General features: G+C 39.5%; 2 protein-coding genes and 1 pseudogene across 7 annotated transcripts in view; 1 reads left to right on the forward strand and 2 right to left on the reverse strand.

The window, feature by feature from the left end:
- Nucleotides 1–540: 540 nt before the first annotated feature.
- Nucleotides 541–8,492, reverse strand: PIGP (phosphatidylinositol glycan anchor biosynthesis class P). 2 transcript variants are annotated; one of them, XM_010384258.2, is made up of 5 exons: nucleotides 8,400–8,492; nucleotides 7,729–7,832; nucleotides 4,442–4,514; nucleotides 2,175–2,293; nucleotides 541–885 (listed from the first exon to the last, which is right to left on the reverse strand). In XM_010384258.2, exons 2-5 carry the CDS (start codon nucleotides 7,808–7,810, stop codon nucleotides 755–757), a joined length of 405 nt encoding a protein of 134 aa, XP_010382560.1. In that variant the 5' UTR covers nucleotides 7,811–7,832; nucleotides 8,400–8,492; the 3' UTR covers nucleotides 541–754. The 2 variants fall into 2 exon arrangements, with proteins under 2 accessions (XP_010382560.1, XP_010382627.1); XM_010384325.2 differs by having other exon boundaries at nucleotides 8,272–8,404.
- A 41-nt stretch (nucleotides 8,493–8,533) lies between these two features.
- TTC3 (tetratricopeptide repeat domain 3) overlaps nucleotides 8,534–27,397 on the forward strand; it is a 123,312-nt gene continuing 104,448 nt past the window's right edge. For 2 of the 5 annotated variants that reach the window (XM_010384139.2, XM_030914715.1), the window contains exons 1-7: nucleotides 8,583–8,768; nucleotides 22,600–22,754; nucleotides 23,324–23,366; nucleotides 23,685–23,835; nucleotides 24,293–24,380; nucleotides 25,564–25,617; nucleotides 26,592–26,712. In XM_010384139.2, the coding sequence (XP_010382441.2) occupies nucleotides 22,611–22,754; nucleotides 23,324–23,366; nucleotides 23,685–23,835; nucleotides 24,293–24,380; nucleotides 25,564–25,617; nucleotides 26,592–26,712 (601 nt within the window). In that variant the 5' untranslated portion in view covers nucleotides 8,583–8,768; nucleotides 22,600–22,610. Of the gene's footprint in view, nucleotides 8,769–22,599; nucleotides 22,755–23,323; nucleotides 23,367–23,684; nucleotides 23,836–24,292; nucleotides 24,381–25,563; nucleotides 25,618–26,591; nucleotides 26,713–27,397 lie in introns of all 5 variants that reach the window. The other 3 variants (XM_030914716.1, XM_030914718.1, XM_030914717.1) reach the window with 3 other exon arrangements.
- On the reverse strand, nucleotides 26,752–26,867 carry LOC115893111 (annotated as a pseudogene).

Raw genomic sequence — 27,397 nt, forward strand, 5'->3', positions numbered from 1 at the left:
TTTGGTATGCTCTAAGGACAATGCCAGTCTTCTCTCTGTTCTTAGGACACACCAAGCTCCTTCCCACCTTATGGTCTTTGCCTCATCTGCTTTATACTTAGATCCCAACAGCCTCTTTCTGAGAGGCCTTCCTTGACCACCTAATGTGAACTAGTCATCCCTTTGCATTCTAGAATACATTATCTTAATTCTCTGCATAGCACTCATCAAATTATATTTCCTTGTTTATTTGCTTAGTCACCTCACCCTGCCTCTAAAAATGTAAGCTCTTTGAGAGAGAATCTTACCATTACTTCATCCCCAGTGCCTAGAAAAATACCTGGTACACACTGAGTACTCAACAAATATTTGTGTCTTAGACAAGAATCTGATGGCACAAGTACTAAATGTACCCTCCCCCAAAACTAAGGATTTGAATTCTGGGCCCCTCAGAATAAACAGGAGGAAAGACACCATTGCCCTTTGCAAATTACAATATAAAAGCCTCTCTGGAGGAACTTCTTGATTATACTGACACTGATTTTTTTTTTAAGTCTGCTATATGGTAATGCAATATTGGATTTATTCTGTTCATTAACAATTAATACTTGAGAACATTTACAACATTCATTGAATATAATCTAAGAGAAGGTCAACTGACATTTTTTACTTCTCTATTAATAAGAGAGATGGTCAAATTAATTTATGGCCAAAATTATAATGGCAAAAACTTATAAATAAATATGTGCTTGGTGTTAGTATGGTTACATACAGTTCAGTTTTTGGTGTAAAGTTCTTTGGCTGCAAGAAAGAACACCTGGTTTACTTCACTAATAGAAATATCTCTTAATGCTGGAATGGCTTCCTCTTGGTATTTCTTCTGCTGTTGATTTTTAGCATAGTTATCTGTAAGAAAAGACCAAAAAGTTCTGTTTACCCAAGCAATTTCTTCTACAGTCTCTGTGTCTGATGGAGACCCACCACATAGTTTACTAGGCCGATGTTTGGATAGTGACAAACATCGTGTTTAACATAATTAAATGATTACTTAAATCTTCTCTTTAGAAGAAATGTCCCTATTAAAATAAAAACATAACTGGTAAAGTATTTTTTTCATCTCTAACTTGGAAAGAAATTAGTATTTTAATCAACCGTACAATGATGATTAAAGTCTCATTTGCACATTTCTCATGGGAACAGAATTATATCCAGGCCTTGAAAATGTATTTAAATAAACACCACAAAACTATTAAATCATTTGGTATAAATATTCATGCAAACTTAACAATTTTCCCTCTTTGCACAAATTATCTATTTGCTGCCAATTCCAGTCAAGAATGCATGGAATGCAGTGTATTAGACAGACATTTAAAAATAATAGAATTGATTTTCAAAATAAATTGTAGAGGCTAATAAAGGTTTTGAAAAGTTGAAAAATCATACCAGGGAACTTAAAAAATACCTTACTTTCTAGAATTTAACCAAGCTCAGGAGTCTGATTTATTTTCATCTTTAGACTTGAAAGAACTTAAAAAAAAATAAAACCAGACGACTGTGTTGTGGCTCTTTTATCCACTTAATTGGAATAAGGAGTACACAATGATTCTGAAGAGGATACACACCCCCAAAGTCCTTTTTCTGAACAACGTCTGCATGTACTATTTGCTATGTCTTGATCAACAGTGTCTGTTCAGGATAAAAGAAATTTCTCTCAGGCAAAGTTAATGGGAACATATTATAGACACATATAGTATATACTTGTCATTTTATGGGAACATACACCTGCTAACCAGTGTTATAATTCATTATAATTTATTTCCTCCATGAATATAGCTAGTGCATATTCATCAGAACTTAATTCCTCCATGCAAATATTTCCTTTTGTATAAGTTTGTATTTATTTCTCTTAGTAGCTTCTTTTTACCGTCCCAATGTGTGTGTATGTGTGTTTTCTTTTAGGATGGCGTTTCATTCTTGTCACCCAAGCTGGAGTGCAGTGGCGCGATCTTGGCTCACTGCAACCTCTGCCTCCTGGGTTCAAGTGATTCTCCTGCCTCAGCCTCCCAAGTAGCTGGGATTACAGGCATGCACCACCACCGTGTGTTTTACAGCCTGTTCTTTGTTGCTTTTCTGGGTAAAAGTGCTAATACTGTACTCTTTCATTGCCCCAGCACTTTCCTTTTATATAAAGTTACCTGTGATTGTATGAATGGAGTCGAGTGGAGAGGTACTCATCATGTTAATCCCAAACAAGAGCACGTAGCCAATTACTATAGTAATAAGGAGGTAGACAGGTAATGCAACTGCCCAATATCTGCCAAAGAGAATATTAAAGTACATAATAGACACTTTAAAAAAGTTGTAATTCTCAAGAGTCAGTCACAAAGCCAACACGTTTTTTAAATTTAAATTTTATAAAGTAATACGTGTACATAGAGACAAATAGTTCCACAAGGCTTATAATGAAAAACTGCAGTTCTCTATCCCACCATCCCAACCTTGGGGTCTCACTCTCCAAAAAGAAATGCTTTGAGCACTTGAGCTGTCTTCTGGTACTTACCTCCTCATTGTTACAAAACATGCTCATAGTACTATTTCTTCATCTTTTTCCATTACAGACATTTTCTCTAGACTTGCTAATATGGAGATGATGAATTAACCTCCTGTATCCTCTTCTATACTTACATCACAATTTCTCATTATAGCAGCAGGTTTTAGAAATAATTGTAACTATATAAACAAGTTTGCCATGAGGACCTTAGTGCATTATTATTATATATTTTCTTGTACAACATTTTGGGTTTTTTCTGGAATAATTACATCTTTTTGTCCGTTCACTTGGTTTTCCATGTGTCCACCAATACCAGAGCCTCAGATTCTCTGACAGGACTCTATTATGCCTCTCGGTATCACTGTGTACACGGAGTGGTATTTATTTATTTTTTTTGAGAGAGCATTTCCCTCTGTCACCCAGGCTGGAGTGCTATGGCACAATCACGGCTCACTAGCCTCAACCTCCTGAGCTCACTTCAGCCCTGCAAGTAGCGGGACTATAGGCACACAACACCACGCCTGGCTAATTTTTAATTTTTTTTGGAGAAATGCGGTCTTAAGATGTTGGCTAGGCTTTTTTTTTTTTAATGATTTATTCTCTATTATTTTCTCTTTCTGGAACTTCTAATGGTTAGATTTTTAACCATTATACTTTCTTCTAGTTTCAATTTTTTTGTTCTAATTTCTAGAGATTACCTTTATTTTCCAATCTTTCAATTAAAATTTTAATTTTGATTATCATGTTTGCAATTTCCAAATACAATAATTTCCTGAACATTCCTTTTCCATAGCATTCTCTTCTTGTTTCACAGTTATAATTGTTTCTTACCTCTTTGAGAATTTTATGTTATTTAAAAATTTTTTTCTGTTTTCTGCATTATCTCTATTTCCTTCAAATTTCCTTTACTTTTCTGCTTTTTCATTTCATGCTAGAGGCTTTATTTTAATGTCTGGTAACTTAGAGTAGTCCATTCATATTTAAAAATGAAGTGCTAACAAGTGAGTTGGAGCACTATGTGTATGTGGGCAGGGATGGTCAACTGGTGAGCCTCACTCTAAGAGACTTGGCCACTTCACTGGGGTCCTCTAAATGTCAGAAATTATAGATCCTTTCTCTTGGGCTGGTCAGCTTCCTCAGGAAATAACTATCTATCTTTTTCTGTAAGGAGTAGGGTCTATAAGCCTGGAAGCCCCAAGAGGGAAAACGGAGGAGGAGGTAAACCTTCTCATTAAGCCATGCAGATTTTCACTTACTTCCCTGTTTTCAGTAACACGCCTCATTCCCACACTCAGACTAAGAAGCCCCAACACTAGAGACTCTTACTCAACCTTGCCAGAGAGTAAAACTCCTGTTTTCTGCAGGGGAGGGCAGGGCGGGTCTCCCAGCTTTGAGGGATGAGAGAGGGAGATTTGAAGGCTGAAGCCTTTAAACATGTTTTCAGTCCAACCTAGAATTAAAGAGCTACCTGGTACCCCAATGTCTGAGCTATTCTGGAGTTCTAAGGCACAAATATTCTTGCTGGCTTCCCTACTTCAGCAATGTGAAAATCACAGAAACAAAGGCAGTTACTTCTCACCTATCACAACCCACTTTCCGAAATGTGGTTGATAACTCTTTTCTGCTATCCTATTGTTTCTGTGGTTTATATCTTAAGTCGTTTTTTTTTCCTGTAGGGTCATTTTAACAAGATTTTTGGAGGAAATGGATGGAGATAAACATGCATGTTCATGCTACCATCTTTAATTAGAGGGGTATCAATAGCGATCTTTAAAAAGCTTTCAATTTCTATATGGCTATTGATGAATTTTAGGAAAATGAATATTTAAGATTTGGATAGGTTTAAGAAAGGATATGATTCCTCAAAATAGCATTAATTATATCCTCATTTAAGAAATATATTAAACTTACTTTTGAGGCCAATAGGTTAAACCTAAAGAGTTTAGCCAAGATTCAGGAATAAAGGCCCACACGAGGTAAAGTACTGTAGAAAAGAAAAGGAAAAAAAAAGAAAAAAAAGAGGAAGAGAAGTCAGTAAGACATACATCTAATCTATCAATCTATTAAGATTCAGATAAAACTGAAAGCTCTTTTGAAGTGTCCCTGATTCACTTAGAAATGATTTTTTCCTCCTTTCAGTTCTTCTAGCTCCTTGTTTGTACAATTCTTATAATACTTATAATTACTGTATTAGTCATTTTTTTAACATCTTAACTTTCACACTATATTTTAAGCAATTCAAGGACACAAATCACGGCCTAGCAATTGTTGTAATCCTTATTACCTAGCAATTTCCTTTATGTACAATAAGTGTTCAATACTTCATCTCCACAAGGTTGAAGTAATTATAGACATTTAGTTGCTCAAAGGGAAATTTACCTATCCTAGTTCTCATCCACCACATGTTGAGCTTCTGCCTTATCTCCCAGAGTACAAAGTTATTTTCCTCAATGCCAAATCTCTGCGGCACCCTTTACTGTTATTCCACCATAACAACAACAATGGCTAAGTTCTGAGCACTCACTGTGGGTTAAGCACAGTTCCAAGCATTCTGTACCCATTATTTAAGATAATCTTCTACAACAATCCTCTGAGGCAAGTACGCAATTTTAACTGATGAGGAAATGGAAGCTCAGAAAGGATTCATCACCTACCCAAGGTAAGCGGCAGAGACAAATTTTAACTACCTACTACATCAGTGATGATGCATTCTTTTCTTCACAAATATGTATTACAGAATTCTGTATGTCAGGAGTGTGAGACACAATATTGAATCCAAAAGAGATGGCTTCTGCCCTCCCTAAACTTAATATCTAGTGGTGAATAGAGAAAATTGGTATTTCCACTACATTGTGATAAGTGTTCATGAATGAGTAATAAAAGATGACGGTGGCTCACGCCTGTAAGCCCAGCACTTTGGGAGGTCGAAGCAGGTGGATCACGAGGTCAGGAGATTGAGACCATCCTGGCTAACATGGTGAAACCCCGTCTCTACTAAAAAAAATACAAAAAATTAGCCGGGCGTGGTGGCAGGCGCCTGTAGTCCCAGTTAGTCGGGAGGCTGAGACAGGAGAATGGTGTGAACCCGCGAGGCGGAGCTTGCAGTGAGCCGAGATCGCGCCACTGCACCTCCAGCCTAGGCCGCAGAGCAAGACTCCGTTTCAAAAAAAAAAAAATACAATAAAATAAATAAATAAATGACATAGAAGCACATTAAAAGGCCCTCCTTCCACTCCGTATCCTCCTTCCCCTTGCTTAATTTCTCCCCATGGTACTTTAGCACCTGATACTATATACGTTTTTCTTATTTAATTTGTCCATTGACTATCTCCCCCCAGCGTTAGAATAAAAACTCTGTGAAAGCAGGGCATTTTTGGCTGTTTTGGTCCTTCCTAGCCTGTAACAGTGCCTGGCACATGGTAAGCACCAACAAATACTTGAATTACTTTTTGGTTGTGGGTATCATGGAATTTAATTTTTTTTTTTTTTTTTTTTTTTTTTGAGACAGAGTTTCGCTCTTGTTGCCCAGGCTGGAGTGCAATGGTGCGATCACCGCAACCTCCACCTCCCGGGTTCAAGCGATTCTCCTGCCTCAGCCTCCCGAGTAGCTGGGATTACAGGCATGTGCCACCATGCCCGGCTAATTTTGTATTTTTAGTAGAGACGGGGTTTTTCCATGTTGGTCAGGCTGGTCTCAAACTCCCGACCTCAGGTGATATGCCTGCCTCGGCCACCCAAAGTGCTGGGATTACAGGAGTGAGCCACTGCGCTGGCCAGAATTTAAGTCTTAAAGTGATTGCTTTTATTTATGCATATAGCTTCTAATCCTTGATACACTCTTTGAACAAGGATTTACGAAAGTGCTAACAATAACATCAGTAGCTAACACTTATTAAGTCCTTAGCCGCTCCGAGGCATTATTTTCCGTGCTTTACATAAATTACCCCGGTTAATCCTCACAACAGTCAGAAGAGGCAGCAGAGTGAAGTCAGTCAGTGTATTTGGGTTCAAATTTAGAGGCCTATCATTTAGTAGCTTTGCAATCTTGAGCAAGTTACTGAAACCACAGGATGCTCATCTTTAAAGTAAGCACAATAATAACAGAACCTACCCCATAGAACTGTTTCATGTGTCATAAGCATTTAACAACCATCATTATCACTAACCTTTTACAGATAAGGAACCTGAGGTTCAAAAAATTTGCTGAGGGTCCCAGCTCACATGGCTAATCTGTGGAGGAGTCAGAATTTGAACTCAGTTGTAACTTCTTCACTTCTTTTCAGTTGTAACAGCCTGGCCATTATATTCATCTGCAAGCAGTACTGATGGTGCAGGCTGATATATTTTAGTTAGGGTTCAGAAGTACTACCACTCCTCCACTTTCCTAGTTTCCAAAGAGTTGCAGAACGTTCGATCAGGGGCACTCAATTTTCTCCCTCTTGTGTGCCTCAAAATTCCCAAATCCTTTTGGGGAGAGACTTGGAGCTTGCTGAGTGACTGGGCATACTAGTGTCTCAGTGAGCGTCAGTCTCCGTATCTGTAAAACGGAATGTTATGGGGATTAAGGGAGATCCTGGATGAAAAGGACACACCTTTCAACCTGACTTCCCTGGGCTACTTCTTTTGTTCCCCAGATCCCCGCAGGGCACACTGGTGCCACACCAAGCTCCTCGGGTCCAAACCCTTTCACACCCTCATTCACGGCCTTTCCACGTCTTCCCTCTCTCCTACTCTTTTCTAATCAGCATCAGTGCCTTTCCACATCTTCCCTCTCTCCTACTCTTTTCTAATCAGCATCAGTGCCGGGGGAAAGGCCTCTGTAAAAGCCTTGACTTTCCAGTCTGGTTTCAATGTCTCTCCACCGTGCTCCCCTGACACTCGTCACACTGAGCACTAACTGTAGATTTACTCATCTGTCTCCTCCACAAGACCACGACCTCCTTAAGGGCAGGGACCAGGCTTTATTCACTTTGCCATTGCGTCTGGTGCTGTATAAATATTTGTAGAGACTAAAACCTCCTAGGCTAGTGCTGGCACACAGAACACTCAACAAACACGAGTTCCCTTCAGATTTTCTTAAAAAGAGACATAGGGAGAAAGAATCAACAGTTCATGTGTGCACAGTCTAACCAATGGATTCTTCCCTTGTCACTGAACGCCAGAAAAAGCTCCTGGCCATCCATCAGGAAAGTACTTACTGAAGCCAAACTGGGAGCTTAAGAAAAGAACAAAGCCATAAATCGCTCTTTCTGGCAACGGCGACGGTGAATTTTCCACCATTTTTCCTGGGGCTTTAGACAATCTGTGGAAAAGGAACACAATCAGTCGTCAGCGAGGTGCTTTCAGGCACCATTGGTCCATTCTCGCCCCATCGCTCCGCCGCGGGCACGGCCCCCGCCCCGCATTATTGCCTCCCGCGCCCCGGTCCGCAACCCGCGCCCCCGCCTCGCGCGCACACACAAGCACCCAGGCTGGCGCGCGCCCCGCAACATAAGGGGTGGCGGGGGATAGGGCAGCGAGAGGGGGCCCGGGGGACAGAGGCGCGCTCCAGCTCTGCGAGCGTGGCCTCCCTGTGGAAGGGGAGGGCAGGGAACAAGGCTCGCGCGGCGCCCACCAGCACGCGGGCCTACTGGGTCGCGGCGCCGAGGCCCCGGGCTCTGCCCACTCGTGGAGATTTACATTTCTCATTCGAGGCAGGGTATGGGGGGGGGCCCGCGACCTCGGGTCCTTCATACGCCCACCTGGGCCCCTCTCGACACTTGGACACCTCAGCGCTGAGTTCTCTGCGCAAGCGCCGACCAGGCAGCCGCAGTGGGGGAGAAAAGAGGAAAACCTGAGGGAAAGGCCTAGGCGCAACGGCAACCCCCACCTTGGCGCAGGCGCACGACGACCCTCCCTGGGTGGGAGCTGGGGAGCGCGAGGCCGGCGTGATCCCGCGAATCGCGACGGCAAAGGAGGGGGCGGTGGGGTGCGACTGCGCAGGCGCGCTGCCCGCCCACGTGATGCACCTCCGTTTAGCTCAGCCACTCGCTCCCTCCCGCCGTGGGCTGACGTGGAGGGCCGGAGGTGGCGGCGGCTGCGGCGGCGGCTGCTGCTGCCTGCGCCGAGGCTCGCGGGCGGCGGGCCCGGGTGAGTGCACACCCGGCGCGCGGCCGGGCTCCAGGATGTGTCACCTTGTCCCGCTGTAGCCGAGATGCCGGGGGAGCGGGGCATTCCACACCCCCTCCGTGGGTGTGTGGTGAGTGTGGGTGTGTGCGCGTCGCCCCGCGTCCCTCGCTGCGGTGCCTGCTGTGTGTCTGCATGGGTTGGGGCCCCGCGCGATGAGGGGGTGTGGCCGCTATTGCCTACCCTAGTGGGTTTCTCCCCTTGGTCGGGTGCCCTGTTGCGAGCGAAGCCCTGGGATACCGGTGCGAGGGTGGGAGTAGTCCCTTTGTGCGCATTCCCCCGCTGCCCGTGCCTCGGCCGGTGCGTGGCTGACACCCCCCCTCTGGGTGGAGGGGCCCGCGCTCGCGTGTCGCCTCGTGGCCCCCTTTGTGTCGGTGTCCGCGCTCCCTGGCGGCTGCGGGGGCGCTCTCGGCCTCGCGGGTGGACCCCCCTTTGTGTCACTGCCCATGTCTGTGGGCTGCGCGTCCCCCAGCGCGCGTGGCCGCGCCTCCTGTACTCGCGACCCCCGCCTAGAGCCTTGCTCGCGCAAGTGTGCGTCCTCGCGTGTCTCCGAGTGTCCCCAGAGAGTCTGCGCATGGGTCCTGTCGAGTGCGTGATCTCATGTGTGCGGGTTTAGTTTTGTCGAGTGGGTATCTCTTGTGTGGGGTTTCGTTGGTGCGTGTTCGTGAACGTTCGTGCACACCCCTTGCTGTGTGTGCGTGTGTTCACGACTCTGTTGTCACCTGTTTTCGTGTGAACTGGCAGTCCAGTCCAGGGCCTGTCCCTACGGAACGGACCCAGGAGGGGGGTAACCTCGCCTCTCCCCTCGCCCCCGCGCCTCTGTCTGAGCATCCTCCCCCACAGACGCTAAAGGGAAGGGGGGTGGACAGGATGGAGTCTGGCCAGTTGCTCCGCAGTGTTGACGCTGCCAGTGTGGCCTCTTCAGCCAGCCTGTTCAGGGCACAGAATAGAGGGATCAAAGATAAAAAATGGAGCCGAGACAGGTGAATTTGGGCTGGTACCAGTTCGCAGTGTCTTTTCAAGCATAGGCGCCCTGGACGTCAAAACCCCCTCGGTTGCAGAGACCTTTCAAAATGTATGCACACGCCTGCTGGGCGATGCCGTCCTTAGCCGTTCGTGATGATATTTAATGGTTTATAGAATATTTTATGGCATTCACCTAAATCTCTTTCCGTTTTGCCCAACATCCTGGCGAGGGAAACAAGGTAAAAATCTTACAGATTTTACTCCTCCGGAGGGAGCCTTTTCCTTATAACTACGACTCTAGTTAGGACATTTTTTTGTTGCAAGAAATTTGCGATTTAATCTAAGAAAAATGGGATATATTATAAGGACACCTAGGGTAAGAAACTTCAAACCCATTAGAGAACCAGCTACTGCTCCGTTTGCTCAACGTTTCATGCTCTGCGCGCAAGGGCTGTGTTTTGGTGTCTTTGTTCTGCCTAATTTTCTTATTGTCTAATTTTCGTTTTTTAAAAATTTTTTTTGGAATATTTCAAATATCAGATACAGAGGGGGGAGCTAACCAATCCGTGATTCAGATTTTACAGACGTGATTATTTAATATTTTGCCAAATTTACTTCAGATTTTTTTTTAAAGAAATAAAATTGCTCTCAGTTCCTTCCCCTCCTTTTCTAGAGATAGCCACTGCGTTGAGATTTGTGTATATCTTTACTTTGCATATTTTATACTTTGATCATGGTGAATCCACACACAATATATTCTATTGTTTTTAAACTTTAGTGGTATTAAAATATACATGCCTTTTTGCAACTTGCTTTTTTTTTTTTTGCTCAGCATCATATTTTGAGGTTGATATATGAACAAATTGAATAACTGTGATATCTTTGGTTCATTCATTTTACTTGCTGGTATAGAATTGCATTGTATGAATATACCATATTTATTTATACATTCCCCTGTTGATAGACTTTGAACATGTTTCGGTTTTTGACTCTTAAAAACAGTCCTGCAATAAATACCTTTGTACTTGTATGCTTGTGCACACATTTGGAAGTTTTCTGTAGGAAATACAACTAAGTAGTAGATTTGCTGGATTGTAGGCTATGTGCATCTTCAACTTAACCAAATATCACAGAAGCTCTCGAAGTGGTTGTACCAATTTTCACTGTCACTGGTGTTGAGTGAGAACACCATTTCCTCACAACCCTGCTAACACTTTATATGTTATTAGACTTTACATTTTTGCTGTCTCTTTACTGACCAGCTTCCTTACGACTTTTGGTTGCTGCTAAATTTGCTTGTAGCCACCTTGGCCTCTCTTGTAGCCCTGTGTCAGCCTATGGATTTATCTCTTGCAGCTAATTGGCTTAGTCTTTTTCTCCTTTGGTTCTCTTAAGAGTAATTCCAATGAACATTTATTGTATACCTAATGCATGTCAGTTCCTATGGTTGTTGTATAGATAGAATTTTCATGATATGTTAAATATGTACCTCTTTAGTGGCAGGTGAGGTGATTTAATTAAAAGTATTTTTTTCATACGATGAATGTTTAAAAAAATTTTTCTTTCCTCTCCATTTTATTGTAGTATTTGATAAATTCAAAATATATGTAAAACATATGCAAGCTGTATAGCAAAACAATAAAATGAACATCTATGAATTCACCACTCAATCCAATAATCAAAATGACCAATATTGAATGTGCTTACTTCCAGAGGTGACTACTATCCTAAATTGTGTATATTATGCCTTGTTTTTAAAAATAATTTTATCAGATATGTATACATCCCTTAAAAAATGTATTGTATGGTTTCTGTTGTTTTTGAGTGGAAAAAAATCATATTGGGTATAGTTTTCTGGGACTTGCTTATTTCACTTGATGTTATGTTTCCGAGTTACTAATATTGGGTATAGATGTAAGTCATTAATTTTCACTGCTGTGTAATATTCCATGTGTGAATATAACACAGTGTGTGCATTCTTCTGTTGATGGGTATTTTGGTTGTTTCTAGGTTTTGCTGTTATGAAGATGCTTGTACATACTTTTTGGTTGACAGTTGTAAGAATTTCTCCAATTTTCACACTGGGGTATATGAGCCTCAGAGTAGTAATGAAGATTTGCTAAGGAGTGTGTGGGTACAAATAATGTTAATGAATCACTTTCAAGATCATTACATTCCATAGGTACACTTTCCTAAAATTGGTAATACCTGAGGCTTCCTGCTAGTGCTACTTTCTCACCTTATGTTTCTAACGTTGCACTTTACATAAGAAAGGCAAACCACAGGTTCTTGTGGAATCTTACTATGGCACTGCCCTAAGTAGGAAAACTACCTTGGGGAAAACGACGGGATAATTTTTTTTTTTTTTTTTTGAGTGGAGTTTTGCTCTTTTTGCCCAGGCTAGAGTTTAATGGCACGATCTCAGCTCACTGCAACCTCTGCCACCCAAGTTCAAGTGATTATCTTGCCTCAGCCTCCCGAGTAGCTGGGATTACAGGCGCACACCACCACACCCAGCTAATTTTGTATTTTTAGTAGAGACGGGATTTCACCGTGTTGGCTAGGCAGGTGTTGAATTCCTGACCTCAGGTGATCTACCCAACTTGGCCTCCCAAAGTGCTGGGATTACAGGCTTAAGCCACCGTGCCCGGCCTACAAAATGATACTTTAAAATATCACTATAGTGTTAGGGAAAGCCTCTTAATCCTGGCACTTCCCCATCCATTTCCTTAAGAGATACATTTGCAATAAAGTTTCATTTTTTATGTTATCAGGGTATATTTTTTGGCCAACTATATGCTGGTAATAATTATACATTTAAAAGAATGAGATATCAGTTTTACTTTAAAATGTTACTGTGATATTCTAGAAATTCAAATTCACCCTTTGCAATTATTTAATCTTATGGTGATATTTTTTAAATGTCATCTTAATGGGTAAAGGGTATGTAATTTTTAAAAGCACTTTTAGTGGTTGGTGAGCAAAAAAAAAGGGGGGAGGGGTTGGAATACCACCATGTTAATTTGTTCAGCAGCAAAAGCAAAAGAAAAGAGAAAGAAATACTGCCATACCACTATAGTAAGCTGTTTGCTAGAAATGGGATTGCTAGATCAAGGGGTATGAATGATCAGCTTTACAAAATAATGTCAGATTGCTTTCTGAAGGGGTGGTATCAGTTTGTACTTTGGTCAGCAGTTTTGTCTGTTTATATACTTTGATCAACAGTGTGTAAGAGTTACAGTTGATCTACAACCTCTCCAACACTTGTTATTGTCAGACTTAATATTTGCCAATAGAATGGGTATGAAATGATGCATTGTGGTTTTAATTTGCATTTTTTTGTTATTAATGAGATTGAGCATCTTTTGTATGTTTATGAACTGTCTTTGTTTCCTTTTTATGAAATATCTAGTCATATATTTTATCCTTTGTTCTGATGAGTTGTCTTTTAAAACGGATAAACTGGTAACATTGATTATGTGCATTGTAAATATGTTCTGGTTTGTGGCCTGTCCTTCTACTCTTTATGGTATATTTTGGTGAACAGAAGTTCTTAATCTTATCATAATCTAATTGGAACCTTTCTTGCCCTGGGCTTATAAAGACATTCCTCCATTTCTTTTTAGAGGTTTTAAAATGATGTCTTTCGCAATTAAGTTCGTAATTCATCTGGAATTGATTTTTGTGTATGTTGTGAGATAGTGATCCACATTCATTTTTCCTGTGTGGTTCTAATTATCCCTGTACCATGTATTGAATTGGCCCTCTGTTCACCAGTGATCTGCTGTGCCATCCTTTTACATGTTTAGTTACTACCTGCATGGGTCTGTTTTTGGCTTGCCTTTCTTGTGTCACTTGTCACCTTGTCTCTCTGTGTGTTCATACCACACTGTCTTGATCATTAATACTATAGTTTTACTTGAAATCTTGGTATCTGGGAAGGACTTGAATCTCACCTGTTTTTGGTCATTTGTTCTTAATAATTAACTTGTTACATGATATGAATAACCCTTTGGGTATTAATTGGAATTAATTGAATCAGTTTGGGGGAGAATCAAAGTCTTTAAGATTTTGATCCTTTTTGTCTAAGAATATGGTATGTATCTCTATTTATGTAAGGTTTTAGTGTAGTTTTATGATTTTCTCCATAGAGATTTTCTACTTTTTATATGTTGATTCTGATGTTATTGTTTTTGTTGCTATTATAAATGGTGGTATTCTTAAAGATTCTATTTTAACTTATTTATTGTTAGTAAATATTTTAACTTATTTATTGTTAAATAGAAATTTAATGAATTTTTAAAAATATTGACCCTTTAGTCATCCACTTGATAAACTTACTAATTTTTTTTCTGAAATTCCTTTGGGTTTTCTGTGTGGATAATTATATCACTTGCAAATAGTGACAGGTTTGGTTCTTTAATTCTAGTTATTTTTGCTTTTAATTTATTCTTTTTTTTTGGTCTTAAATGTGCTGGCATACTTTATACTTATGTTCTATGGAAGTGATTAGGGTTGTTCATTAGAAGCGATTATAGTGGGCATAGAGGTCTTGTTCTCATTTTTAAAGAGAATATTTATCCGCTGAGAATAACATTTGCTGTGAATTTTTGTAGATACCTTTGATTAAGTTAGGGAAGTCTTTGCAGTTGTCACTTGCTTTTCTGCACTTGCTGAGAATATCTTGTGTCTTTTCTCCTTTAATCTGTTAAATGTAATGAATTCCATTTTATAGATTTAAAACTTCATTTTCTTTTATATTCTTTCTTGACATAAACCCAAATTGGTCTTTATAGATTGTATTTTTATGAACTACTACTTTGAGTTTGCTCATATTTTATTTAGATTTTTGTGTCTGTTTGTGACTAGAATCACCTCTCATTTTTCTTTATTGGCTGTCTTATCTGACTTTGGTATTAAAGTTACACTAACTTTATACCATGAGTTAGAGAGTAGTTCCTCTTTTTCTGTTCCCTGGGAGAGATTGGATTGGAGTGATTTGTTTCTTAAAAGCTTGGTGGAACTTAACTGTAAGGTCATTTGGATCTAATGTTTTCTTCATAGAGTTTTAGTAGTAATTAGTTGAATAGTCATAGGACTGTTCAGGTATTCTATTTCTTTTAGTCAGTTTTGGTAAGTTTTAGAAGTTTGTCCTTTTATCATAAGTTTTAAGTTCTTCACATGAAGTTTATGGTTTTTTTTTTTTTTTTTTTTTTTTTTTTTTTTTTTTTGAGGTGGAGTCTGTCTGTTGCCCAGGCTGGAGTAGTGCAATGGTGCCATCTCATTGCAACCTTCCCCTCCCGGGTTCAAGAGATTCTCCTGCCTCAGCCTCCCGAGTAGCTGGGATTACAGGAGTGCGCCACCATGCCTGGCTGATTTTTTTCTATTTTTAGTGGAGACGGAGTTTCACCATGTTGGCCAGGCTGCTCACAAACTCCTGACCTCAAGTGGTCTGCCCACCTCAGCCTCCCAAAGTGCTAGGATTATAGGCGTGAGCCACTGCTCACGGTATGGCATTAACTCTGTTTTTAATCTCTGTTTTATTTGTGTATGTGTTCCCCTTTTCTCATTTTGAATGTTATTTATGTCTGACTTCTCTTTCTTGATCAGTCTTACTAAAAGTTTGTCCATTTTTTTTTTTTTTTTTTTTGAGGCGGAGTCTCGCTCTGGCGCCCAGACTGGAGTGCAGTGGCCAGATCTCAGCTCACTGCAAGCTCCGCCTCCCGGGTTTACCCCATTCTCCTGCCTCAGCCTCCCAAGTAGCTGGGACTACCGGCGCCCGCCACCTCGCCCGGCTAGTTTTTGTATTTTTAGTAGAGACGGGGTTTCACCGTGTTAGCCAGGATGGTCTCGATCTCCTGACCTCGTGATCCGCCCGTCTCGGCCTCCCAAAGTGCTGGGATTACAGGCTTGAGCCACCGCGCCCGGCCAAAGTTTGTCCATTTTTAAAATCTTGGCAAAGGATTAACTTTTGGCCTAATTTGTTCTATTATTTGTTTTTTATTTCATTGATCTTTTTTCTCTTTTATTATTTCATTTTACTTTCAGTTTGTTATTTAACTATTTTTCTCGCTTAAATTACACACTTAGCATTAATTTTCAACATTCTTATTTCCTAGTATAAACATGCAAGGCTATAAACTTCCTCAAAGTTCATTTTCACTTTATCTAACATAGTTTAATTTATAGTGTTTTCATTAACTTTCAAATCAAGTATTTTTAAAATTTCTATTTTGATTTTTTCTTTGACTTATGAGTTACTCAGACATTTTACAATTTTCAAATGTGTCTGTATTAAGTTGTTTTCCTTTAATTATTGATTTCTTAATTGTGTTCCAGAGAATGTTTTATCTTTTTAATATCTTTTTTTTTTTTTGCCCTTGCTTTATGGCCTTGTACATAGTGAATTATTAGAACTGTTCTGTGTATACTTGTGAAGAGTATATATTCTGTAATTGTTAAGTGTCTATTAGGTAAAACTTGTTATTTGTGTTGTTCTGGTAGTCTTTATCCTTATTAATTTTGGTTTATCGTATCTTAACTGAGGGAAATGTGTTGCAATATCCTACCATTACTAGTTTCTAACAGATTTCCTGTAGTTCTAACAATTTTTGTTCTTCTGTATTTTGAGACTTTTATTAGCTACGTGCAAGCTTAACATTATTTTCCTAGTGGCTCGAACCTTCACTATATTGTGATCTTCTCTAAGTTTGCTTCTTTGTCTTCGAGGCTTTTTGTCTGATCCCATCTTTCTTTTGGTGCTGATTTACCTGGAATGTTCTTTTCTTTCATTTTACTTTGATTTTTTTAAGTGTCCTTACATTTTAAGTGTCTCTTATAAGAGACATAGTACTGGATTTTTCTTTTAATCTCACCAGACAACCTCTGTCTTTTAATTGGTAAGTTCCAAGTGTCTTGGTTGGTGGTTGACTCAGTTTTAGATATTAAAAAATATCTAAAAGTATTTTTATTTTACGTTTGTTCTTGACAGATCATTTAATGGATGTACAGTTGTAGGTTAGTGTTTCTTTTCTGTCAGTAGGATAGGAATACTAGTCTAATGTTGCTTATACAAAGTGTGCCGCCAGTTTTATTTATGCTTTTTCCTTTTTCTTTTTTTTTGGAGATGGGGTCTTTCTCTGTTGCCAGGCTGGAGTGCAGTGGCGCGATCTCGGCTCACTGCAACCTCCGCCTCCCAGGTTCAAGTGATTGTCCTGCCTCAGACTCCTGAGTAAGTGGGACTACCGGCGCCTGCCACTACGCCTGGCCAATTTTTGTATTTTTAGTAGAGATGGAGTTTCACCATGTTGGCCAGGATGGTCTTGATCTCTTGACCTCATGATCTGCCCGCCTCAGCCTCCTGAAGTGCTGGGATTACAGGCGTGAGCCACTGTGCCCAGCCTATTTATGCATTTTTGAAGAAAATATCCTTTTTTTTTTTAGTTACGTTGGATTTTCTGTCTTTGGTGTTACATCATTTCACTTCTAAGTCTACATAGAGATTATATTTATCCTATTTTGGATGCATGTGTTTCATGATTCTGCATTTTGTGTTGCATGAGATCTAGAAGTTTCTGAGCCCTGTATTCTTTAAATATTATGTCTCATTAATCTCTTCTCTCCTGCTGGAACTTTAACTGGATATATATACACACTAAACTGTTTCCAGATCACTTATTCTTTATCTTTCATATTTTTTATCTCTTTGTTTCTCTTTACCAGAATTTACAGTGCTGGGTAATTTCATAAGGCATATATTTTAGTTCACCAATTTTCTCTTCAACTGTGCCTCTGTTAGGATATCCTCTGTTAGGAACTTTTTGGGATGGGTTAGAACCCATCCCATCTTTTTTTTTCTTTTAATGATTACGTTTTTAATTTCTAAAAGTTCTGCTTGGTTCTTTTTTGATATGCTCAGTCATTCTTCACGTTCTCATGTTATATGCTGATTTTTGTGACCCTATAGCTATTCTGTAGACTATATCAGACATTCCCAATGTCTGATATCCTTGGGGAGGGGGATGTCTAAACTTAAGTGCTTTTTTTTTTTTTTTTCTGTTGTCTCTCCCTCAATGTAGCTGTCACCTCATGTGTTTGATGATCATTGATTACGAACTTCTGTTTGATCTTTGTGGGAATCTTGAGAGTCTAATTTGGGGATGCTTTCTTTCTGAAAGCATTTCTGTCAGCTTTGTCTGGGAGCTAGGAAGTTTAGGTGGCATCACTTTTAAGTTCCTACGTTTTGCTTCTAGCCCAGGGCTCAGTGTCCTGATCCTGCTACTGCTCTTGGTACCACCACTTGTAGCACTAAACTGTAGCCAAGTTTAATTTCTAGCTCAAGGTTTGTTGCTTTTGCATGGAGAGGGTGGCTTCAGATGTTCCCCTGTTTCTATGGTCTCAGCAAAATCATCCAAAAAGTGTTGTTTTTTTTTTTTTAAATCTAGGATCTACCTTTTTCCTCCCAATAGTACGTTCCCCCAGAGTGTCTAGTTCACCATAACTGATGGGGTCAGAAGCTCTTTATTTTAGTATTTAATTTTAGTAGTATATTTTTGTTTGTATTAGAAAAAATTTTATGGTACCAAACAAGCTTTCTTGGTGATATCAGCATTTCTATTGAAACTAGTTTACATCTAAGTTAAGATTTGAGTTATCCTAAAGAAAACCATTAAGTAAATAGCAGTACAGATGACAAGTGGATTGCACAGTATATCCTCTAGATCTATAGTGACCCTGCAGAGATAAACCTGTGATAGTCAAACAGTGTGAAAACTGCTGTCAGAGACATGGATAGGGTGCTCTTGTTTAGAGAGAAGAGGTGCAAAAATCAACTTGATGGTAGTGGGAAGATCAGGAAATGCTTCCTGGAATTGGGTATTAAGAACTGATAGCATTAGGTGGTTACAGAATAAGTTTTGTTTGGGAAGGACTGGGGTATGATTGGCTTCTAGGTTGTGTGTCGTAGAGTGACTGGAGATAAAAGCAGGAGCAAGATCACAAAAGGCCTTCTATGCTTATATTAGGGAAGTTAGACTTTATTTTCAAGCTGAAGGGAAGCTGTTGCATGGTTTTAAGCAGTATAGTGACATGATCAGAGTTTTAGAGGGTGCCAAGATTGAAGGCAAGCCTGACCAGTTAGGAGACTGCTTGTTAAATTAGTTCAGAGGAGAAACAGTGAAGGCAGTGGCACTGGGCATGAAGAAGTATATGTGTGCTAATTTTAGATTTCTTAGGGAAGCAGAAATGACAACAGTTTGCGATCAGTTGGACAGAAATGTTGAAGGAGACTGAGGAGACTAGGTTGACTCCCAGGGTTTAGGTTTGGGTAGTAAAATGGCATGTAGAACAATTAACTGATAAACAGCATACAGAAAGAGGAAAGAACTTGGTTTCATATGTTTGTTTTTGAGGAAAAGATGTTTGTTTTTGAACTTACTGATTCAGAGGGGCTTGTGGGACATCTTGGTTAAGATCTTGTTGTAGTTCTAGTAGGGTCTAGAAGTCGAGATACAACCTCGCCTGGAAGGATTTGGGAGTCTTCAGCATTTGGAAGTTTGGAAGCCATTGTTTACTGTAGTGCATATGAGATAATTTAAACTGGTACATAGATAAACACTTGAAAAAATTTTAATAGATAGGAATTTAATGTGTATGAGAAACATAACTTGCACATCTAACCTTTGATAATCATGGACATCATCACTTAGGCCAAGCAAGCTCAATAAAAGGGAAATATTAACTAAAAATATATGTGATACATGGAAATGGCAAAAATCATGGTGAAGCTATGCAAATGATGCAAGTTCAGAAAGTGCTCTGTTAAGTCATGGGTGTGGTGGATAAATTCACCCAAGGAGAGAGTAAGAGTGAGAAGAAAAGAGAGTTGACATTGGGTGGCGGGGAATGGAGAAGAAGAGCCCATGAAGGAAACTGAGGAAGAGCAGCCAGACGAATAGGAGGAAAACCAGGAGAAGATGGTCTTTGGAGTCCAAATGAAGAGTTCTGAGGAGGAAGTGGTCCACAGTGTCAAGTAAGTTGTAAGCTGAAAAGTGCTCTTTGGATTTAGCAATTAAGGTAGACTATTTAGCTGGAAGCATCCAAACCGTGGATTTTAAAAATACTCATCTAACGTTAATGTTAATGATAGCTGGTATTTAGAGCATTTCCCATATACCTGGTACTCTTCTAAGCACTTGACATGTATTAACTGATTGATCAGGTAGGTAATATCGTTATCCCCATTTGATATGCGAGGAAACACAGAAGAAGCACAGAGAGGTTAAGTAACTTGCCCAAGATCACACACCCAAGGAAATGAGAGCCAGGATTCAAGCCGAGAGTCTTGGCTACAGAGTCCATGTTCTTAACCACTTTGTCACATTGCCTCTCTAGTTAAAATACAAGGCTGGGTGCGGTGGCTCACGCCTGTAATCCCAGCACTTTGGGAGGCCGAGGCGGGTGGATCACAAGGTCAGCAGTTCAAGACCAGCCTGGCCAATATGGTGAAATCCCGTCTCTACTAAAAATACAAAAATTAGCCGGGCGTGGTGGTGGGCGCCTGTAATCCCAGCTACTTGGGAGACTGAGGCAGGAAAATCGCTTGAACCTGGGAAGTGGAGATTGCAGTGAGCCGAGATCGTGCCAGTGCACTCCAGCCTGGGTGACAGAGTGAGACTCTGTCTCAAACAAACAAACAAACAAACAAAAAATAGAAAATAAAATTTACCCCAGTGTCGTAATTACAATACAATTGGTGCTGTGTGTGTTATCAGTGAGATTTGCCAGACTTGAATGATCAGTATCAGTCTGCCAGGTATGAGCACATTAATTGTATTGTAATTGACGTCATGATATGTGGCTGTGACAGTTCTTGGCTCTTTCTGTATTTTATGCCAAAACAATTTGTAAGACGAGTGAGTTTAGCACATACGTCATATCATGTGCTATAGTTTGGGTGCTCCATTATCTTATGTTTTCTGGTCATGGTTCACTCTTAGAGTTAAATTTTTTTAAACTCTAGAAATATTCATGCCAAATAGGTCAGGTTCTAGACATTATAGATAAGTAGTCTTTTGTGAAAGGTCATTAATGATCTTCATGAAAGCAGTTTCCCTTGAACGGTCGAAGTGGAAACCAATTCGTAGGAGGCCGAAAGTGAATGAGAAGGAGGATTCAGATGGGTGAAAAATGAAGAGTTCTTGATGAAGTTGAAGAATGGCTGTGGTAGGAAATCAGGAAGACATGAGCCATAATGACTCTTGGCTATGATCAGAGAGGAGTTAATAAAAAGTTTTACAACTGGTTTTGACCCAGGTAGTGTTCTGAGGTGTCACCCTGGGGTGGGAGAACCTAGTGAGGTAGGCAGTGAAGTTCATGTTAGTTGAGGAGGCTGTTAAACTACAAGGCTAGAGTATTGTGTGCATGGACCTCGATGTGGCTGGGATGATGACAGAATTTGGAGGAAAGAGAAAAACACTGTGAACTAGTTGCCAGTGATCTTGAAACGTGACAGTAACCAAGAGATAAATAGGTGACAATGACAGGAAAAGTAGATGTAGTAAAAGAGAGTGTTTGAGAACAGAAGCTATGGCAACTAAAGACTGGATTTGAATCCTTCCTAGCTTGGTGACATGAGCAAATTACTTGATTTAAGTGAGCATTTTCCCATCTTTACAGTGGAGATGATGATAATTGTGCCTGCTAAGAAGAACTGCTTGAGGATTAGTGAAATAATGCATGTAAAACATTTGGTACAGTATGTGACACATAGTACAAATAATTTGCTAGTAAGATTGTTATTATTCTTCACTTGTGAGATTGTGAAGTTTTCATACAGCAATTTGGACATCATGAGATGGATTGATTAAATAAATAGATTTGTATTTCAAGGACTGGTGGTGGTCTTGCTTTGGAAAGAAGAAACTTGGTTTATCCTAACAATAGTAGGATAATAATGGTGAAGTGAGAGGTACAAGGAATAGTGTTAATGATGTGCTGGTGATGACAGGAAAAGAAAGCCATTATATGGGCAAGAGCTAGAAGTAATAAAATGGTGCATTTTTCAGTGATGTTTAGCCTATGTAGCTATTCTCTGATAATTATAAAAATCCTTATTATTAAAGTTTCTTCAGGAAAAAAAAACCCTTAGTCTGAAACTTTAGCACTAACCCCCTTGGTCCCCCATTGAAATAAGTATTTTTAAAACATGGCTTTTGATAATGTGAGGGTTTTTTCCTTTTTGCAATTTAGCAGTGCTGATTGTGTATTGCAGTAGTTGTGAGAGTGTTAGAAGCAGCAGTCCATAGGAGGATGGAAGGTCTGGATGCTGCCTTGAGGAGTTAGGAGATTGGCAGACTTCCCCTGCACCACTCTAGCCCTACTCCTTTGCCCAAGATAGAAACACACTGAGAGATGAGTAGGAAAATATGAGCAGTTGATAGGAAAGTTCTCAGTGGAGTCAGGATTTAGGTCAGGCCAGGAGGTTGAGAATATAACAGTTTGTGTATGATGAAATGGCGCATTTCACAGAATGCAGTAAAAGCAGGTAGGGTACAAGTGCAGCAACGGGAAGATGTCTTTTCTTCATTCAGCAAACACTTTGAGAGCTTACCATGTGCTAGGCACATACAAAGATAAATAAGATGCCCTTAGTGATCCTCCATTTAAAGGAGACATGTAAACAGATTAACTTAGAGTAGAGATGGTTAATATGTGAACCTAAGGAAAGGAAGAAATAGATTAAATTATTTGGAGAGAGTCAGGGGAAAAGTCAGCAGAATGGGGACAAGAGTCTTTCGGAGCTCAGTGTTCTGATAGAAGTTATTTCCTTGGGACATAGGTTCCAAGTATTTTTCTAATATACCATAGAAGCCAGGAAAACTTTCTTCTATCATCTCAAATGATTTAATTACTGACTTGAGTTTGTGTTGTCTCCTTAGACTTGTGCATCATGGACAATTTTGCTGAGGGAGATTTCACTGTGACAGATTATGCCTTGTTAGAAGATTGCCCTTACGTGGACGATTGTGTCTTTGCTGCTGAATTTATGAGCAATGATTTTGTTCGTGTGACTCAGCTTTACTGTGATGGGGTGGTAAGTAGGTTTGCTAATTTTTCATTTTTGACATTGTGTACTGAAGATTTTCTGGTTTAGGGCTCTCTGAGTAAAGATGCTTTTGTGTTACGTGCATTTTGACAGGGAGGTACACATGCTGTTGAAAAGTTGATTTGAGTTGCCTGAACCCAAGAGGCAGAGTTTGCAGTGAGCTGAAATCATATCATTGTACTCCAGCCTGGGTGACGGAGTGAGACTCTTGTCTCTTAAAAAAAAAAAAAAAAAGAAAGAAAAGTTGATTTGAGAAGGAAAAGTAAGCACTGGCTCAAAAATAAGATTGTGGAATGCCAGAAGACAAGTGGTGGCAAAAGGTGGTTTTCTGACAGGGAATTAGAAAAGCTCTTGGGGAGAGCCATAGAAGCAAACTCAGGAAATACTGTAAAAAGGGTCTCAAATTAAGACTCATTGGCTGAAGATGTGTTTGAAGCATATAAATAAATGTCCACTGAAAGTTCTTTGGTTAGTTCTGGTAATCCTTAGATCAAAAATCAAGAACTGTACTTTTCCATTTTATTAGACACAAATCAAAATAATTTTCTTCTTTTTAGGGTATGCAATATAAAGATTATATCCAAAGTGAGAGGAATTTAGGTGAGTACACTGGTATTTTTAATGTTAATATATGGAAATACTATAAAGGGAGGTCCATCCATGCTGTCATAACAATACAACAGATTTATATGCCTTTTAAAAATGTATTCTTACTAGTTTTTCATCTAGAAATCAGAACTTTTCTTTGTTAAAATAGAGTTTTAGCCAGCACTTAAATATTCTTAACATTTAACAGGCTAAAATACTTCATTCATTTCTTCCCTCTCCATATCCATTTTTGCCTTTTTACTATTAACAGTGTTGATTTATTAAAAAATGAGGCACAAACATTAATTTTAAACTTTTTTTTAAATTAAGAATTTGACATCTGCAGTATATGGTGTAGTAAACCAATTTCTGTCCTGCAAGATTATTGTGATGCCATTAAAATACACATCTTCTGGCCACTTCTGTTTCAACATCAAAACAGTTCTGTAATATCACGATTGCATCCCTGTGTGGACGCCAAGTAAGTTACTATATGTTACTCATTTTGTATGGACAGTGATAAGCATGTTACCCAATACCAAGGAATGCAAGTTCACTGGAAGGCTTATGTCTTATTCTTGTGTGCTGCTCAACTTTTGTCTAATAGGGTGGAAAAAACAAAGCTTGAGATTTGGATATGAATGAATAATTGTAACATAATCAGTGAAATTCTGAATAGAATCGTACTAGATGGTAGACTAGAAGCTGAGTCGAGAAGAATTAACATGTTTGTTTATAAATATCAGTGTTATAGTACAAAAGAGAGGAAAAAGATACAGTATTTTGTTCACTGAATAAATAGCTTAGTTATTGTTACCTAGAGTGAAGAAAAAGAGAACTTATTTTTTTAATGGTTTGAGATACATAGCTAAGCATAAAGTTCAATGAATTTGTATATATGATAATCTAATCTTTTAAAAAATAAATTTGTCTTTAAGCAATTCACGTGCTTCTGAGATAAGTTTGAAGAAATTACAACATCTTGAGTTGATGGAAGATATTGTGGATTTGGCAAAGAAAGTTGCTGTAAGTGGTAGAATGTAGGTTCCCCCTAAGCCCTTGGTTTAAATAATATAAACATTTATATAGTGTTAGGCTCATATGACTAATTTATAGCAATTAACAGGTAATGGTTTTAGTTTTGGTTAACCTGAGATGAATCTGCTATCCATCAGTGCGTGCTCAGTATTTGAGAGATCAGGGAGATGACTGCTGTCATGGTTCTATGCTGGGGACCAGGACTGCATCTTGTCATTAAAGGATAGAAATTGGAACTTGTCGCAGAAAGTGGGGCATGGGTTCATAGAAACCTTTGCCACAGGTTCTGAAAGTGATGTGCTCTATCTGTTGATATAAAAACACATCACCATCAACAAGTATTTTGTCTTTGGGTAGGTAGACTTTATCAGGGCAGATTTGAGGAGGTGTCCTTCCTTACACTATTGAGATAAGTTGAGAGTTTTTGTGGTTTTAAAATTTTTTTTGAAAGCTGTTGGATAAGCTTTTTAAATTTCAGTTGGTTGTGGAGTCAAGTGTTGTTCTTGGTACTATTAAATTTAGAAAGGCCATTCTGATGTTTATATTCTGCAGTAGTTATTTGCAGTAACATACAAATGTTAGCCACCACACCTGGCCTAGTGTGAGCTGCCACGCCTGGCCTAGTGCAATGAACTTTGAAAATTCATGTTGGCTGGTCATGGTGGCTCATGTCTGTAATCCCAGCACTTTGGGAGGCTGAGGCAGGTGGATCATTTGAGGTCAGGAGTTTGAGACCAGCCTGGCCAACATGTTGAAACCTCGCCTCTACTAAAAATACAGAAATAGTGGCACGTGCCTGTAATCCCAGCTACTTGGGAGACTGAGGCAGGAGAATCTCTTGATCCTGGGAGGCGGAGGTTGTGGTGAGCTAAGATTGTGCCACTGCACTCCAGCCTGGGTGATAGAGTGAGACCCTGTCTGAAAAAAAAAAAAAAACTCACATGTCTAAAGATTACACTAAGTTATTTTACTACTAGAACCCAATGGGAGACTATTTTGGAATTTCTTGTCTTAGGGTCTTAAGGGGTAACTTGGTCATGTAAATGCTTGTTGGAAGTGTACTATTGTGTACGTATAGTAGTGTTCCTAAAATGTAGGCCATTTTTCCATTAGAAAATTCAAGTAGAATTGACTGAATAAGGAAAAAATATGTCCCTTTTTTATTTTTCAGAATGATTCATTCCTCATTGGAGGCTTATTGAGAATTGGTTGTAAAATAGAAAATGTAAGTGTTAAACACAGAACCTGACACAGCCACTGTGGATGAGTGGCAGTTACCTCACTGCTCATTTCCCCTTGTATTGAGTCCATACGCTCAATGTTCTATATGTGGGGTTTGGTAGTATTGACTTCTATATTTTCTTTAAGCAGACTCCTCATTTTGGGGGTTTGGATCTTTTTTTTAACCCATGTGCATAATGTAATTTTGAGCTTATTTTACAAGTTGATTCTTTTTCTCTTTTAGATTATTTACCTGGCTTATGTTTCCCCAAATGAAATTATTAGGCCTCTGGTATGAGTATTTTTTGATATGTAATTACTAGGTAATCTCCAGATTCAATGTTAAACCAATTTTGAATTATACTGATGCCATAAACATCTATGTTTACCTTAAGCCCATTGTTAACTTTAATTTTTGAAGTTACTTTAGACACTAGAAGTACAAATAACGTTTCTGTGAATTCTTGATCCTTCATGGAGATCACTGTACTGAGTGCCCATTTGCCCAGACACATCTTCCCCTTGTTCTTTATCTCCTTATTCTTCTATTTGTCACAGACCACGTAAAATATGTAGTTCCTCTGGAGAACTTTAATCTATAAATTTAACCTTGGGGTAAGGATGGAGGTCTTTGTGTAGATGAGATCTGAGAACCCTCATCCACCTTGTTATATTGCACTCGCCTGCTACCCCAGGCAGTCTGGCCAGGTTGTAGACCTCAAATTCCAGGTCTGTAATAATTGCAGAAGCATCTTGAGCTCTGAGGTCTCCTGAAGAGGTAACATATGTGAGTCCATGGTGTCTGTTAATTTACATGTCAGTCTACTCTAGGTTACGTGCTGGAGTAGCAAAAAATAATTGGTTGTACCAGTTTTGTATTAAAGATCTGACATACTTGCATAAGATGAATTTATAATGCCACATGCAAATTTAGAATTAATAACCAAGTCCCCATTCTTCATTTCTCTTTTGAAACAGAAAATCTTGGCAATGGAAGAAGCTCTGAATTGGATAAAATATGCAGGCGATGTAACAATTCTAACTAAATTAGGATCAATTGACAATTGTTGGCCTATGTTAAGTATTTTCTTTACTGAATGTAAGTATAAATGCTTTAAATTGTACTTGACTCGGTTTTTAAAGTTATTTGGGAAAATGAGATGTGTAGTTATGTGATTTCTGATTTATCTTAGAAGTTTAAACTGATAAGAATAGATACTACACTTGATCTTAGCCAGAAGGCCGAGAAGCGATGTCTTCTTAGAATTTTTAAAAAATGTTTTTTATGTATGCCTGAAAAAGAGAATTTCAAACCAGTAGTTAATTTTATTCTGTATTTTTTGTCTTAATGATTTTTGTGACATTGTACTTTAAAAATTTTTGCTGAATGGATATCGTAAGTTATTATATGTAATACTCAAAGAGACCACAACTGGGCCAGGCATGGTGGCTCATGCCTGTAATCCCAGCACTTTGGGAGGCTGAGGTGGGCAGATCACGAGGTCAGGAGATCGAGACCATCTTGGCTAACACGGTGAAATCCCGTCTCTACTAAAAATACAAAAGAATTAGCCGGGCATGGTGGCGGGCACCTGTAGTCCCAGCTACTCGGGAGGCTGAAGCAGGAGAATGGTGTGAACCTGGGAGGCGGAGCTTGCAGTGAGCCGAGATGGTGCCACTGCACTCCAACCTGGGCGACAGAGCGAGACTCCATCTCAAAAAAAAAAAAAAAAAAAAATAGAGATCACAACTGGGTAGTCTCTTTCGTAAGAAAAAGTAACCGA

The sequence above is a fragment of the Rhinopithecus roxellana genome, chromosome 13 (assembly GCF_007565055.1).
Source record: "Rhinopithecus roxellana isolate Shanxi Qingling chromosome 13, ASM756505v1, whole genome shotgun sequence".
NCBI lineage: Eukaryota > Metazoa > Chordata > Mammalia > Primates > Cercopithecidae > Rhinopithecus > Rhinopithecus roxellana.

Bases quoted from the DNA above. Each gene is read 5' to 3' on its own strand.
- PIGP (XM_010384258.2), bottom strand. From the start codon at position 7,810: ATGGTGGAAAATTCACCGTCGCCGTTGCCAGAAAGAGCGATTTATGGC. The intron at 2,294-4,441 runs GTAAGTTTAATA...TCTCTTTGGCAG, and splicing joins TTAACCTATTGGCCTCAAAA to ATATTGGGCAGTTGCATTAC. The intron at 886-2,174 runs GTAACTTTATAT...CTTTTCTTACAG, and splicing joins CTCCATTCATACAATCACAG to ATAACTATGCTAAAAATCAA.